We start from the raw sequence: 12,958 nt of genomic DNA, 5'->3' as shown, positions 1-12,958 counted from the left end.
AACCCTTCCACAATGCCGAGTCCACTGTCCAATCAAAACATGGAGAAAAAGGTCATTATCTTTAGTGGGTCCAGGAGATTACACAGTCAATTGGCTCGATGGGCGTTAACCGCACCCCCTTTCGACTAGCTTCGGATTTCGGTACTGAGTAGATCAACCTTCATTATAGTCACGTCGGCCGACACCACCACCAATGTGCTCTCGGCCGAGTGCACATAGTAAGGACATACATTTCTGAGCAAAACCGAGGTCTCTCGTGTTCAATCTAAAGGAGCGGGCCGTTGTGGACTTGGCAATTCATACATCAGATGGGGACGGGAAAGCTTCGCTTAGTGGAGCCCGGGGTATATGCGGGGGATGTCCTAATTTTCCCCAGATGCCCAGACTCAACCTATACATCAAATATACCATACATCCATAGTAATATACTGAAGTCCAGGGGGTTAAGACTTAATATCAGACTAAATCAGATACAGTACAATAATGCTGACCCTTTTTTTCTTATTCAAACTCTCTTTGTGACCCAATTTCATGCAGATCATACCCGAATCACTCAATTCCATGCCGATCAGCCCGGGCCCCAGCATCCAGATCCAAACTAATGTTGCAATTCCTGCACGCGGGATAGGACACGGGCCAGGGTGTAGCCACCATCATTCAGCTAGACGCTAGGAATCTCACAGGTCCATCTACCGAATATAAGCGATCGCGTGTTTGCCCCTCTTTACCAAGTACTTGGTGGCTTTTGGTTTCCTTAGATTGGAGTTTTCTCAATTTCTTCATAAATAGCTCGCAGGCCGGCGAAAAGCAGTCGTATATTTCGGAGCATTTCCCCCTGCCGATCTGCTCGATCTTGCATTATGGTTAATTCCTTTGAGAAACCAACCGAGTCCCGGTCTTCTGACCCCGAGAAAATTCTCGATTCCAAGGATCCCCTTGCTGCTGCTGGATTTGAGGATCCCGATGCTGGATTGAGTGATGAAGAAAGGGCAGAAATCGTATGTTATCCCTTGTTTTCCCATGTTACTCTTCAACAACATCATTTCATTTCAAGTTTCAGCAACTGATTAAAACAAACACAATAGGATCGTAAGCTACTATGGCAACTTGATATCCGGCTCGTACCATGGCTCAGTCTACTTTATCTTGTCTCGTTCCTTGATCGGTAAGCAAGAGCACCTTGGAATCAATCCAGGATCCATGGACTCGCTACCCGAGGAAATATCACTGAACTAATTTTGACCTCGTTCAAAGGACAAATATCGGAAACGCAAAACTTGTCGGTCTTCAAACAGATCTGAACATGACAAATGCTCAATACAATGCAACCCTGACTATCTTTTTCGTCTCGTACTCCGTCTTCGAGCCCGCGACTAACGTCCTGCTCAAGCGGTTGCGGCCGAGTATATTTATCCCACTTATTATGATGGCATGGGTAAGTGAAATATTCCCTTTCTTTTGGTTTACTATTCTTCTAACCAATTGCAGGGAATTTGCATGACCTTCATGGGCTTCGTAAAAAACTATAATGGGCTAATGGCCGTCCGCTGGTTCCTGGGCCTATCAGAAGCCGGTCTATTCCCTGGAGTAGGCTATTTCCTCTCATGCTGGTACAAGCGCTCCGAATTTGGTGTGCGAATGGCAATTTTCTTCTCCGCGGCCGCGCTCGCAGGTTCCTTTGGCGGACTGCTAGCAGCAGCCATTGCGAAGATGGACGGCGTGGCCGGTAAGCCGGGCTGGTCTTGGATTTTCATTTTGGAAGGCCTTCTTACCTTCATCATTGGCATTGCCTCATTTTGGTGTGTCTATGACTTCCCAGATCAGGCGCGGTTCTTGTCCGACATCGATCGCAAGCGTGTTCTTAGGAGACTCGCGATGGATCAGCAATCGAGTGCTGAGCATGAGGAGTTTAAGATGGACTACTTTTGGTCCAGTCTGAAGGATTGGAAGACTTATACTGGAGCTGTTATTTATATGGGGGCTGATGGGTCGCTTTATGCGTTCTCGCTTTTCGTGCCTACTATTATCAGTGAACTAGTGAGTTGTGTTGTCACATTGCGAGATTGGAAACTGTTGAGCTAACATGGGTTTCTAGGGTAATTATTGACATTGGATATTGCGCCCGGTATATCACAGCTATTTACTAATTGCTTCTAAAGGCTACAGCTCGATTCGTGCTCAGTTGTTGAGTGTACCGCCATATGCCGCCGCTGCCGTTTTGACAGTGACAGTCGGATTCATCGCAGACCGTACGAGACAGCGTGGTCTCTGCAATATCGCCGTTTCGCTCCTCGGTATGATAGGATTCGCCATGCTCTTAGGCTGTGAGTCCGCCGGTGCCCGCTACGCAGGAACCTTCCTCGGAGCTATGGGCATCTACCCAGCCATTGCGAACACGATTTCATGGACTAGTAACAACACCGAAGGTAACTTTTGTCCTGAACTCCGCTCTTATCTTATGTATACGACGAAAGCCAGGACTAACCCATTGCTGTCTAGGTGTATACAAACGAGGAGTCTCCCTCGGGTTTATCATCGGCTGGGGAAACCTCAACGGCATCGTCTCATCCAACATCTACCGCGATGATGATAAGCCAAAATTCTACCCCGGTCATGGAGTAGTACTTGGCTACCTGGTCCTATTCCTCTTTGGTGGATCCGTGGTGCAGTACCTCCTGCTCCGACGCGAGAACAGCAAACGCAGACGCGGCGAACGCGATCACTGGATCGCGGGCTTGGATCAGAACCAGATCGAACTATTGGGTGACAAAAGACCGGACTTCATTTACACGCTGTGAGCAACGGTGGGATAGCCGGATAGGCGTGGAAGGGATAGCAGAGCCAGATCGAGATATTAGTGGGAAATGAACATATAGCATCACAACGGTCATCTTAGTAGGTAGGTAGACGACTCCAGGGTTATGCAAGGCGTCTATAAGAACTTGGTCGTAGCCTCGTGCGAGAACCATCGCAATTGTAGGATCCTTTAAATTCCATCTCATGCCTCCTTCTCGTACCGATTAACAATATCCTGTCCCTTCTTCGGGCCTCGCACAACATGTCGACTAGCCCAGCTAAGCACCTCTCCGGTATCAGGCTCAATGCGGAACGCATATGCCGTGCGATACATATCGTTGATACAGAGATGGTTACCTCTAGCATTGAGGACGGTGGTCTCTTTGCCGGAGGTCGAGACAGCGGGCGGTACGGGCGGCGCCACGAATTCACCGGGATCCTTCTGCGCAGACCCTGAGTCCGACTCTAGCAGCGTATCCGAACCCGAATCAAAATCGAAGTCGTGGAATAGGTAGTCTGCTTGTTCGGGGCCCGGCGCGACTTTCACGAACCAGACACTGACGCGTCCGCTGTCGCTGTCCTGACGCCAGATATACTTCTTTGTCCATCGTAGACCTGGCGGCAAGGCACCTGTACCGACATTGCTGGGTATCTCGCCTTCTTCGCAATATAGCCAGTCGCGGTCGGTTGTGGTGGTGGGGGGTTGTGCGGTGAAGGTTGCGGTTCCACGGAGTTCGCCGTTTAGATCGAGGGGGTTTTCACTCCGGAGGGTTCGGGTTAAGGTCCAACGTGTGTTACTGAGGGAGGTTATTAGAGTTGAAAGAAGTTGGCGGGAGGGCATTGTTGGCATGATTGCTGTAATTGGTAGTAGAAAGGGTGAAGGGAATGCGGGGGAGATGTAGGTGGAGTCGTCCAATCAATCGACGGGCTTTCCACTCGGGCTAGTCCTGAGACTCTTCCAAGGTTATTGCTTGTTTTTCTTATTTTTGGTGTCTTTTACGTACATATTCCATATCGGTGTGGGAATTACTCCGTTAGGTTTAGTCTCGACCCTTTTGGTTTAGCGCTCTTAGTCCGTCTGTATGTCAAGGTTCCCATGCGTCGTTCTATAAACCCTGCTGTCCCTCCGTTCAACAACCGATTTTCTGTTCGCCTCCCTCTCTCCTCCAACTCGCATGTGAGACATGTTTGCGATTGGCCCGGATCATAGAGCTGCTAAGCACCTGTGGACCCACCTTTTTCCCGTATGACTCGTCGGCTCTTCTGCAACCCCGCGACTGCAACCTGAGCTGCCCTCCCTCGTCCGGTCCTCGCTAGATGTCAATCGGCTGGCCTATATTTGGCCTCTGTGCATGCAGGCGCATTCGCCCTATACTCCTTTAGGGAAATTGTCCCTGCGCAGCGGGACTGCGAATCTGCCTTACGGCCGAAACCCCGCGTGAGAACCTTGTCGGCCCTGGCTGATGTGGCTGGCTGATATGGCAGTCATATCGGGGCCTATGGCAGCAAAGGGGAATGTCTCAGCATGGAAGCCTTCCTGCACAACAAAGGCATGGGATAGGTACATTATTTGTTAATTGGCAATAACTTAATTCTACGAAAAGCCGGCAAGCCCAAGTGGCGCTTCTAACTTGAAGCTGAAGTGTGCCACATTGCGCGTCGGGGCATGTAGATAACCCCACCACTTTCTGATCGACCGCAGAGCTGGGGACTGGAGAACTTGAGGACCCTTTGATTTAGCATTTACTCAAATTGAGAAATAAAACCATCGACACGGCTTCAATTTCCTTGCCCAATCCTTCAGCAACTATAGTCTGTTGAACATCCAAGTTAATTCGTTATAATTAACATGCCATTGGAGTTCAACGCTAAACCCCAATTGATTTCATGCATATATTGCTTCTTCTACAACATATCAATTCTTGCATGCCAAGAATTCAGGACTCCTATGTTGTACGGAATCGATCCTAGCGGCGTTGATGCAGTTTTGACGCTTCTATCACCTATCCCACCATACAAACCCAGGGACCCCGAAATCATGACGTGGTATTGTAATGCGGACTGCCTCCATGCATTGTCGCCTTCGTTGATCCATGTACGAACCATGGAGAGCACAGCGTTTAGGAATGACACCGCTCAGTGCCCACAATTATTTCTGGTTCTCATCACAAAAAGCAAGTTTCGTGGAAAGGAAAGATATAAATATGGCTTCATTTCCATGTATGAAGAGATCAGACATTTTGACAATTCATTTCGCAATACTTACTGTGACAAATAAACCACCGAAATCACATCTCATCCAATATGGCGTCCCCATTTATCAGTGACCGCATCCAAAACCATGATGACAAGGTATTGCTGGCACGCATTACTGAGTACTTCGAAGCTTTCGCGAATGCCGATGCCGACAAAATGGACAGTATGGTGGCTGATGATTATCGCATGAGCGACATCCGTAAGAGCTAATTTCCCTTCTCCTTTCCCAATTACCATTCTAATACTTTATTTTCATATAGCCCTCGGTATTGTTAGGTCATCTAAAGGGGCTTGGTACCAACAGAACAAGGGATTTAGTAGTCTTATGACGAATATCTCAGTTGAGGCTATCTCGCTCCACGGCAGTTCCGAGCCCGGCTCGTTTGCAGTCCTGGAAAACGTGGTACGGTTCACATTGAAGGTTGATCCTCCCGAGGTAGCCAAGCCCAACCTTCCTCCTGGAATAAAGAAGGGCGATTCCTCGGGCATGATCATGCTATCTACGATATGGTGGAATAGTGATGGAAAAATTGCCCGTGAACTTGAGTATGGAAAGCTGCTGTGGGAGGGCTTTGATATCAATGCCTTCAACGGATGGTGAGAGGAACAAGCAAGCGAACCTTTTTTTGTTGAAGATTTCTGCACTCGTCTTGTAAATAGAATCGTTTATGTGGCTAAGGCAATACGAGATCTAGCAGCGAAGAAATTTGCTAAGTCAGCTACCTCTTTCAATCAATTTATCATAGTAACCACTCGCCGTGTGCTGTAGAAGACCACTTATGAAGGCGAATGACGTTTGGCAACGTGGGCATTTGAAATAAATGTCATAACTATGCGAGGTATAATCCTCTACCTAGTCGCAATCATTGGAATACTAGTTAGGTTACGTCCTCGATATTAACGTACGGGTATATGATAAAGATATGCAGCAAGATCGGGACAACCTTGGGATCATGCGCTAAACCCAGTTGGACATTTTGCACTAGTCCTAATTAGATCTATGAAAACGCCTATGCGGAATCAATCACCCGTGGACATAATCTCCCACGCAACCATAGACTTTCCGCCGCCCCCCTGGATTACCTCATATCGAGTTCTCTGTATGACACCTTTTTAGCGACCCGGTCAAAACACTGAACCAATCGGCACAAATAGAACCTGACACGAGCCATTCAAGGGTACATGATTGGCGATTTCAAACAGAAGTTGCGAATTTATCTACGCAGGGAAGAGTGGGGCCTATGCTTAGGCACAGTTAATAGCCTCTCTACTCCGTACATGAGATAATAATATCGCAATCCACGGATATATTCAATCTTGATACTCCATCCAAGGGTGTGCAATCTTACAATGTCCACTTAACAAGACGTTGAAACGGATTCCACGCCTTATTTCAACCGTCTGGGCTGCCGATCGTGGTGGGCCCTTGTTTGGAGTTAATGAAGGACAGGGATGGGTTATAACATACCGATCAGTACAAAACAGATTCGGTAAGAAAATAGATCACTCAGTCCATATATCGTGCATCGTACCTAGCACATCGATGTACGGAGTACTAGAATATAGACAATATAGATATAAGTAACTCCTTGCATGAAGGTATTGATCTTCAGCCAAGGCAATAGTTAGTCTAAAATAGCCTTAAAAAAAACGTGGAAGTCAATCATTTACTGCATCCAGCGATGTAACTTCCGGATAGAAATCGACCTTGAATTTCATCTAGGAATTTAAGATCTGGCAGGTGTCAGAATGCTAAGAGAATCTCTCGAATCTCTCAAATCTCTCAACTGATCGGAATGTTGGGTGTTTTCCACGTTGGATGGGCCGTTTGCGGAGATTAACCAGACGCATGCGATCAGTTGCTGTCAGGTACAGTACTACAGTACTACCTACATTATATACTAACATCAAGTAATTAAAAAGAAATTAAAAAGACCATCTTAAATAGTCTCCAAGGTACTACTCCGTACCCTACAGGGTAAAAAGAAAAGCAAAAAAAGGAAAAAAAAGCCGAATCCGGAATCGTTCGGCGACTAGACCCAAAAACCGTCTCCTCGTTTTCTGGTCATTTTGGACTCTTCTTTCTCTCTTTAATCTATGCAACACTATGGACTGAGAGATCCTATTCAAACATCAAATCGAGCCTTACGGCTCTCACTCCCACATTCGCTACTTTACCCCCTCATCAAAACAGATCTTCAAAACATCAACTCTCACCATGTCACTCACTACGCGCCTCCCAGTCCTCTTCCTCGCCCTTATCGCCCTCACAATCTCAGCCCTAGCCGCCGACAGCATCCTCCCCACATCAGCCTCCAGTACATTCCCTCAGTGCGGTCTGACCTGCACCACCCTAACAACCGCCCAGACCTCCTGCGAGGCAGCTGACCCCTCAACCTGGACCTCATGCTTCTGCCAGTCATCCCTGCTCACTGGCCTCAAAACTTCCGGCAGCATCTGCTCCACCTGCAGCACCACCGACCAAGCCACCCTCTCAACCTGGTACAATAACTACTGCAACTCCGGCGGCAAGGATACATCCAACACCGCTACCACAGCAACCTCCTCCGCAGCCGCAGGCGCTACATCCAGTTCCAGCTCAAGCGCAACCACAAGCAAATCCGGAGCCACCACAGAGGAGAATAAGTCATGGTATGTTTGATCCCAACTCTGCAGCGCAAATCGGAAATCGAGACTACATCCACACCCCAGGACCAATCGCTGACTTTTGCCCCCCCAAAAGGTGGAGTACCCACTACCGCTGGGTCATCATGCTCATCGTCTTGGTCATCGGATTCAGCGCTATCGCCGTACTCGGCGTATGGCTCAAGCGTCGCTACGACGCTAAACGCCCAAATCTCTATCACGGCGGTGGTAGCAGCTTGCTGAGCACAGCTTCCCCGCCCGTTCCGCCCAATGCCGCCTGGGCCGGTGCCCCGCCGGTGCCGGTGCAGACTGCTGGCTTGGGTGCTGATTCCCTGGCTAGTAGCTCGCGCTCTACAATGGCGAAAACGAGTACTCCTGTCCCCGGGTCTCGGACGCGTCTGACGAAGGTCGAGCAGGGCCCTGGGGATGTGGAGATTCGGCAGGTCTAGGGCTTGTTTTGGTACTATCTTATTTTTTTTTTTGATCTATGGGTTTCTGACGTTCTTTTTTATTTGCGATGTGCTACTTCTATACCATACTACCTGGTTATGGTTGCATTTCTTGGTGTTTGGTACGGATAATGGGCTTTACGCTATGTTTTTCTTTTTCTTATTGTTGGTCTTGCGCCTCTTTTCTCTCTCTTTTCGTCTCTTTTCCTTTCCTTTTTTACGCGGGCTTTGGCCTAAAATATAGCGGAGTGGATTTCTGCTGACGACTGTGTCGATTCTCTTTTTTAACTCTCATTCGCCATTTATTTTCAATCTGTCTGAACAAGTGACAGAGTACATAGTACAACGCGGGCGCACATTTCTTCCATGATTGCTTATACACATTTTTTGTAGTACCTCTTAATTCCACCCGAGGCTGGTATATCACGAGATACTAATACTAACAATCTTAATATCAACTTCTGGTTTCTCCTTATGCGTCCGCACATTCTCGATCTTATGCACGATATCCAAGCCCTGCACTGCACGTCCAAAGACAGTATGCTTATTATCCAACCACGGCGTCTTCTCCGTGGTAATGAAGAACTGACTAGCATTTGTATTGGGTCCGGCGTTGGCCATCGACAGCGTATACGGCTTATCGTGCTTGAGAACGGAGAACTCGTCGGCGAATTCCCCGCCCCAGATAGACTCACCTCCCGTCCCGTCACCTTGTGGGTCTCCACCTTGGATCATGAATTTGCGGATCACACGGTGGAAGATCGTGTTATCGTAATAGCCATTCCGGGCATGTGTGACGAAGTTCTCCACGGCCCGTGGCGCAGCCGAGGGATATAAGCGCAGGTGGATGTCGCCGAAGGTCGTGTGCAGGATTGCCGCAGTGCCGGTCTCAGCGGCTTTGGTAGTTGCCGTACTAGTGCCAGCCGCTGCCTGGGTTGGTTTCTCGTTTTGGACGTCGCGGACGGATTTCGAGATCTCGGTTTCGTTCGTGAACATGTAGAAGCGCACCTTGGCGAATCCGGTGCAGAGGAGGATCGGGTCGCGTTCTTCGGCTTCTTGCAGGAGCGGGTTGCTACTGGCTGCCATTGAGACGGTGACGACGCCTTTGCGTTGCGGTTGGCCCTGGTACAATGCGAGGTTGAGCGCTCGGAATGGCTCTTCGCGGCCGTAGACGCGCACGACCCGGTTTGTGTAGGTGTTGATACATTTCACGCCGTACAGAGAGCCGTACAGGATGAAGTGTCCGGATTCGTCGAACGAAACGTTTACTTTGTTCCGCGTGGCTTCGCTTTCGAGTTCACGCTCGACACCTAGGCGGCGTCCGAACTCTACTTCATCTAGTTCGTACGGTGCTGTTCCCGCTTGCTGCATCTCCGTGATGGTGGTTATTGATTCGTCGTATGTGCGGTAGAGCTTTCCGGTTGCGAAGTCGAATACTCGGATTTGTCGGTCTGGGAAGGAAACTGTGGCGAAGTGCTCGCCGGTCGGGGAGATTGTGATGGATGTCGGGACGGATTTGGCTTTCTTAAATGCGAAGAGATTTGTTGAGGATTTTAACTCGAAGACATTGTCAGGTTTCTCGAAAGATCCGTCTCCAGCTCTCCAATATTCGATCATTCCTGTTTCATCGGCGGAGACGACGCAGTCGAATGCGTTGTTGAATGCGAGTGAGACCACGGGGCTGCGGTGGATCGACTTCAAAGTGTGCAATGGCTGGGGATTTTCGCCACGTCCGTCGAATACTTGAATCGTATTACTTGACTCGTCTGTCACGGCTAGCAGGGGGAGCGAGGCACCACGCGGGTGTACCCAGCAAATACATCGAGGTACGAAGTCCAGGGTATACATCGCCAAGAGATCTATTAATGTCAGCATGTCACTAAACCACGAGAGTTATACATTCCAAGCCTACCGAATGTAATAACATCAAAGATCTTCACTGTCTTGTCCAGTCCCGCTGTCGCGAAACTGCGGCCGTCCGCGCTAACAGTTACACCCCGAATCTCGCCTGGGTGGGCAAGGAACTCCTTCACGAACTCGATGCCTTCCGCCATCTTTTTCCAGAACTTGACATATCCATCGACGGAGGAAGTGATTACAAAGTCCGTATAAGGTGCAACAGTCACAAACGACAATTGGTCCTTGTGCATAAGCGACTTAGAATATCGCGCGGAGACTGGTAGCGCATTGATGTAGACTTTCTCGAAGGGAAGCTTGCGCCGCTTCTTTTTGGGGGCGACCTCTGAGGGCAGTGCAGGGCCGAAATCGTCGTCGGAAGAGTCATCACCTAGCAATCGCATACAGTTAGTATCTACTAAGTTCCGTTCGAGGGAGCGGTCTGGTTGGTGTCCACGATGCAGGGGACTCACTGTTCTCGGCCTCGACAGCAGAGTGAGGCCGCTTGTTCGCGGCAGCCTGAGCTTGTTCACCGGAGTCCGCCATTGTCGATATTGACAGGAACAAGGTCAATTCCAGCGAAAGAGATCGTCACGACAGAAAGGAAACGTCGAGAGGAATCGCGGGCGGTGATGGAGTGCAGCCAATCAGAAGCTCGGGCCAATCGTGCGGCAACTTTTCTCCTTTCCCACCCCACTGTTGACAGGAGAAGTCGATTCAACCTCTCCAGCAAGACATTTGATCTTTGGTCGATTGCCTTATTCAGCTGGTCATCATGGTATGATATTCCCAAGTCGACCCGCGAGAGCGTGGAAAATATGTGTTCGCACTCGCTCACCTTTACCCCTCCTAGGCATCTTTCGGCAATCCCACACAGATCTTTGGTGACGATGTCACTGAAGAGAAGGGCGAGAATGCCCGTCTCTCGGCCTTCGTCGGTGCTATCGCCGTCGGAGACCTCGTGAAGAGTACCCTTGGCCCCAAGGGAATGGATAAAATCTTACAATCTGCGTACGTGGGGGACTGATTGATAATCCTATGTGGTGATATGACCCCGGAAATACTGACATGGCTGTTCTCGCAGGTCTACAGGAGACATCCTGGTGACGAACGACGGTGCTACGATTCTTAAGTCCATCGCTTTGGATAACGCTGCGGCCAAGGTTTTGGTCAACATCTCTAAGGTTCAGGACGACGAGGTTGGTGACGGAACCACATCGGTCACCGTTTTGGCCGCCGAGTTGCTGCGTGAGGCCGAACAGCTTGTTGCCAAGAAGATTCACCCCCAGACCATCATCGAGGGTTACCGGATAGCCAGCAAGGCTGCCCTCACTGCTCTCGAGGCTACCGCGGTCGACCGCAGCCAGGACCCCGAGGCTTTCCGCAAGGACTTGCACGCCATTGCCCGCACAACACTCAGCTCGAAGGTTCTTTCGCAAGACCGGGACCAATTCGCCAAGTTGGCTTGTGATGCCGTGCTGCGTCTTAAGGGATCCACCGATCTTTCTCACATCCAGATTATTAAGAAGGCCGGTGGAAAGCTGAGCGATTCATACCTCGATGAGGGTTTCATTATGGACAAGAAGGTTGGTGTCAACCAGCCCAAGCGGTTGGAGAACGCCAAGATCCTGGTTGCCAACACAGCCATGGACACAGATAAGGTCAAGATTTTCGGCGCACGAGTCAAGGTCGAGTCGACCGGCAAGCTTGCCGAGTTGGAGAAGGCAGAGCGCGAGAAGATGCGCCAAAAGGTCGAGCGTATCAAGGCTCACGGTATTAACTGCTTCGTTAACCGTCAGCTCATCTACAACTGGCCCGAGCAGCTGTTCACCGAGGCTGGTATCATGTCCATTGAGCACGCCGATTTCGACGGCATCGAGCGCCTGGCCCTTGTTACCGGTGGTGAGATCGCCTCTACCTTCGACCACCCCGACCAGGTTAAGCTGGGTGGGTGTGATCTGATCGAGGAAGTGATTATTGGTGAGGACACCCTGATCAAGTTCTCTGGTGTGGCCGCTGGTCAGGCTTGCACCATTGTGCTGCGCGGTGCCACCGAGCAGCTTCTCGATGAGGCCGAGCGTTCGCTCCACGATGCTTTGGCTGTCCTCTCGCAGACTGTCAGGGATCCCCGCGTGACACTTGGCGGTGGCTGTGCCGAGATGGTGATGTCCAAGGCCGTGGAACAGGCGGCTCAGAACACGACCGGCAAGAAGCAGCTTGCTGTCGACTCTTTCTCTCACGCTCTGAAGCAGCTCCCTACCATTCTGGCCGACAACGCCGGTCTGGACTCCAGCGATCTGGTGACTCGTCTGCGCTCTGCCATCAACAACGGTATGACCAGCTCTGGTCTTGATCTGTTGACACCCGGTGGTGGTATTGCGGATATGCGTGAGCTTGGTGTGGTTGAGGCTTATAAGTTGAAGAAGGCGGTGGTTTCGTCTGCCTCAGAGGCAGCCGAGGTATGTAATCCACTGCTTTTTATTCTTGATACTTGATTTGGAATATGTGCTGACCTTTTTTAGCTTCTCCTGCGGGTGGACAACATCATCCGTTCGGCTCCCCGCCAACGCACCCGGATGTAATGGACACGATTGTGATGACATGGATGAATTCATCTCTGTACTCTTTCTATGAAGGAACTAAAAAATGTGCAATAGAAGTTCAACTAAGTACATGATCTATCCATCTAGCTATTTGTGTAGTCTGCCAAGTAGATATATGGTCCCTCATCAGCTGCGTCGTATGGTATTGGTTACCCTATATGTAGCCTCTAGTCTCGAAGTCACTGTATAGCTCGGCATTGATGTATTAAACGCATATAGTCTTGAGTCTTCCTCCGAGATCTGGATCATCAGGCAAAAGGATCGCGTGCATCGCGTGCAAAGACCGGTTATTAGACATAATTTGTATAGCAG

At 49.7% G+C, this 12,958-nt stretch overlaps 6 protein-coding genes across 6 annotated transcripts; 4 read left to right on the top strand and 2 right to left on the bottom strand.

Moving 5' to 3' along the window:
* Positions 1 to 860: 860 nt before the first annotated feature.
* Positions 861 to 2,798, top strand: N7487_008185 (Major facilitator superfamily domain general substrate transporter; the record flags this gene model as incomplete). Its single annotated transcript, XM_056875915.1, has 6 exons — positions 861 to 998; positions 1,086 to 1,165; positions 1,255 to 1,435; positions 1,489 to 2,041; positions 2,160 to 2,426; positions 2,500 to 2,798. The coding sequence occupies 6 exons, from the start codon at positions 861 to 863 to the stop codon at positions 2,796 to 2,798; spliced, it is 1,518 nt and encodes a 505-aa protein (XP_056728103.1).
* A 200-nt stretch (positions 2,799 to 2,998) lies between these two features.
* On the bottom strand, positions 2,999 to 3,646 carry N7487_008184 (uncharacterized protein; the record flags this gene model as incomplete). The annotated part of the gene is made up of 1 exon (XM_056875914.1): positions 2,999 to 3,646. One exon carries the CDS (start codon positions 3,644 to 3,646, stop codon positions 2,999 to 3,001), a length of 648 nt encoding a protein of 215 aa, XP_056728102.1.
* A 1,454-nt stretch (positions 3,647 to 5,100) lies between these two features.
* On the top strand, positions 5,101 to 5,653 carry N7487_008183 (nuclear transport factor 2 family protein; the record flags this gene model as incomplete). Its single annotated transcript, XM_056875913.1, has 2 exons — positions 5,101 to 5,251; positions 5,313 to 5,653. 2 exons carry the CDS (start codon positions 5,101 to 5,103, stop codon positions 5,651 to 5,653), a joined length of 492 nt encoding a protein of 163 aa, XP_056728101.1.
* A 1,617-nt stretch (positions 5,654 to 7,270) lies between these two features.
* Positions 7,271 to 8,147, top strand: N7487_008182 (uncharacterized protein; the record flags this gene model as incomplete). The annotated part of the gene is made up of 2 exons (XM_056875912.1): positions 7,271 to 7,704; positions 7,796 to 8,147. The coding sequence occupies 2 exons, from the start codon at positions 7,271 to 7,273 to the stop codon at positions 8,145 to 8,147; spliced, it is 786 nt and encodes a 261-aa protein (XP_056728100.1).
* Positions 8,148 to 8,570: 423 nt separating this feature from the next.
* N7487_008181 (WD40 repeat domain-containing peptidylprolyl isomerase) lies at positions 8,571 to 10,589 on the bottom strand (the record flags this gene model as incomplete). Its single annotated transcript, XM_056875911.1, has 3 exons — positions 8,571 to 10,006; positions 10,060 to 10,434; positions 10,517 to 10,589. 3 exons carry the CDS (start codon positions 10,587 to 10,589, stop codon positions 8,571 to 8,573), a joined length of 1,884 nt encoding a protein of 627 aa, XP_056728099.1.
* Positions 10,590 to 10,818: 229 nt separating this feature from the next.
* N7487_008180 (chaperonin-containing T-complex subunit CCT2) lies at positions 10,819 to 12,625 on the top strand (the record flags this gene model as incomplete). The annotated part of the gene is made up of 4 exons (XM_056875910.1): positions 10,819 to 10,821; positions 10,897 to 11,054; positions 11,128 to 12,502; positions 12,566 to 12,625. 4 exons carry the CDS (start codon positions 10,819 to 10,821, stop codon positions 12,623 to 12,625), a joined length of 1,596 nt encoding a protein of 531 aa, XP_056728098.1.
* Positions 12,626 to 12,958: the final 333 nt, after the last annotated feature.

The sequence above is a fragment of the Penicillium crustosum genome (assembly GCF_028827405.1).
Source record: "Penicillium crustosum strain IBT 35664 chromosome Unknown utg000003l_segment0_segment0, whole genome shotgun sequence".
Lineage (NCBI taxonomy): Eukaryota > Fungi > Ascomycota > Eurotiomycetes > Eurotiales > Aspergillaceae > Penicillium > Penicillium crustosum.
Note: the sequence above shows the minus strand (reverse complement) of the source record. Positions and strands in the feature narration are given on the sequence as shown.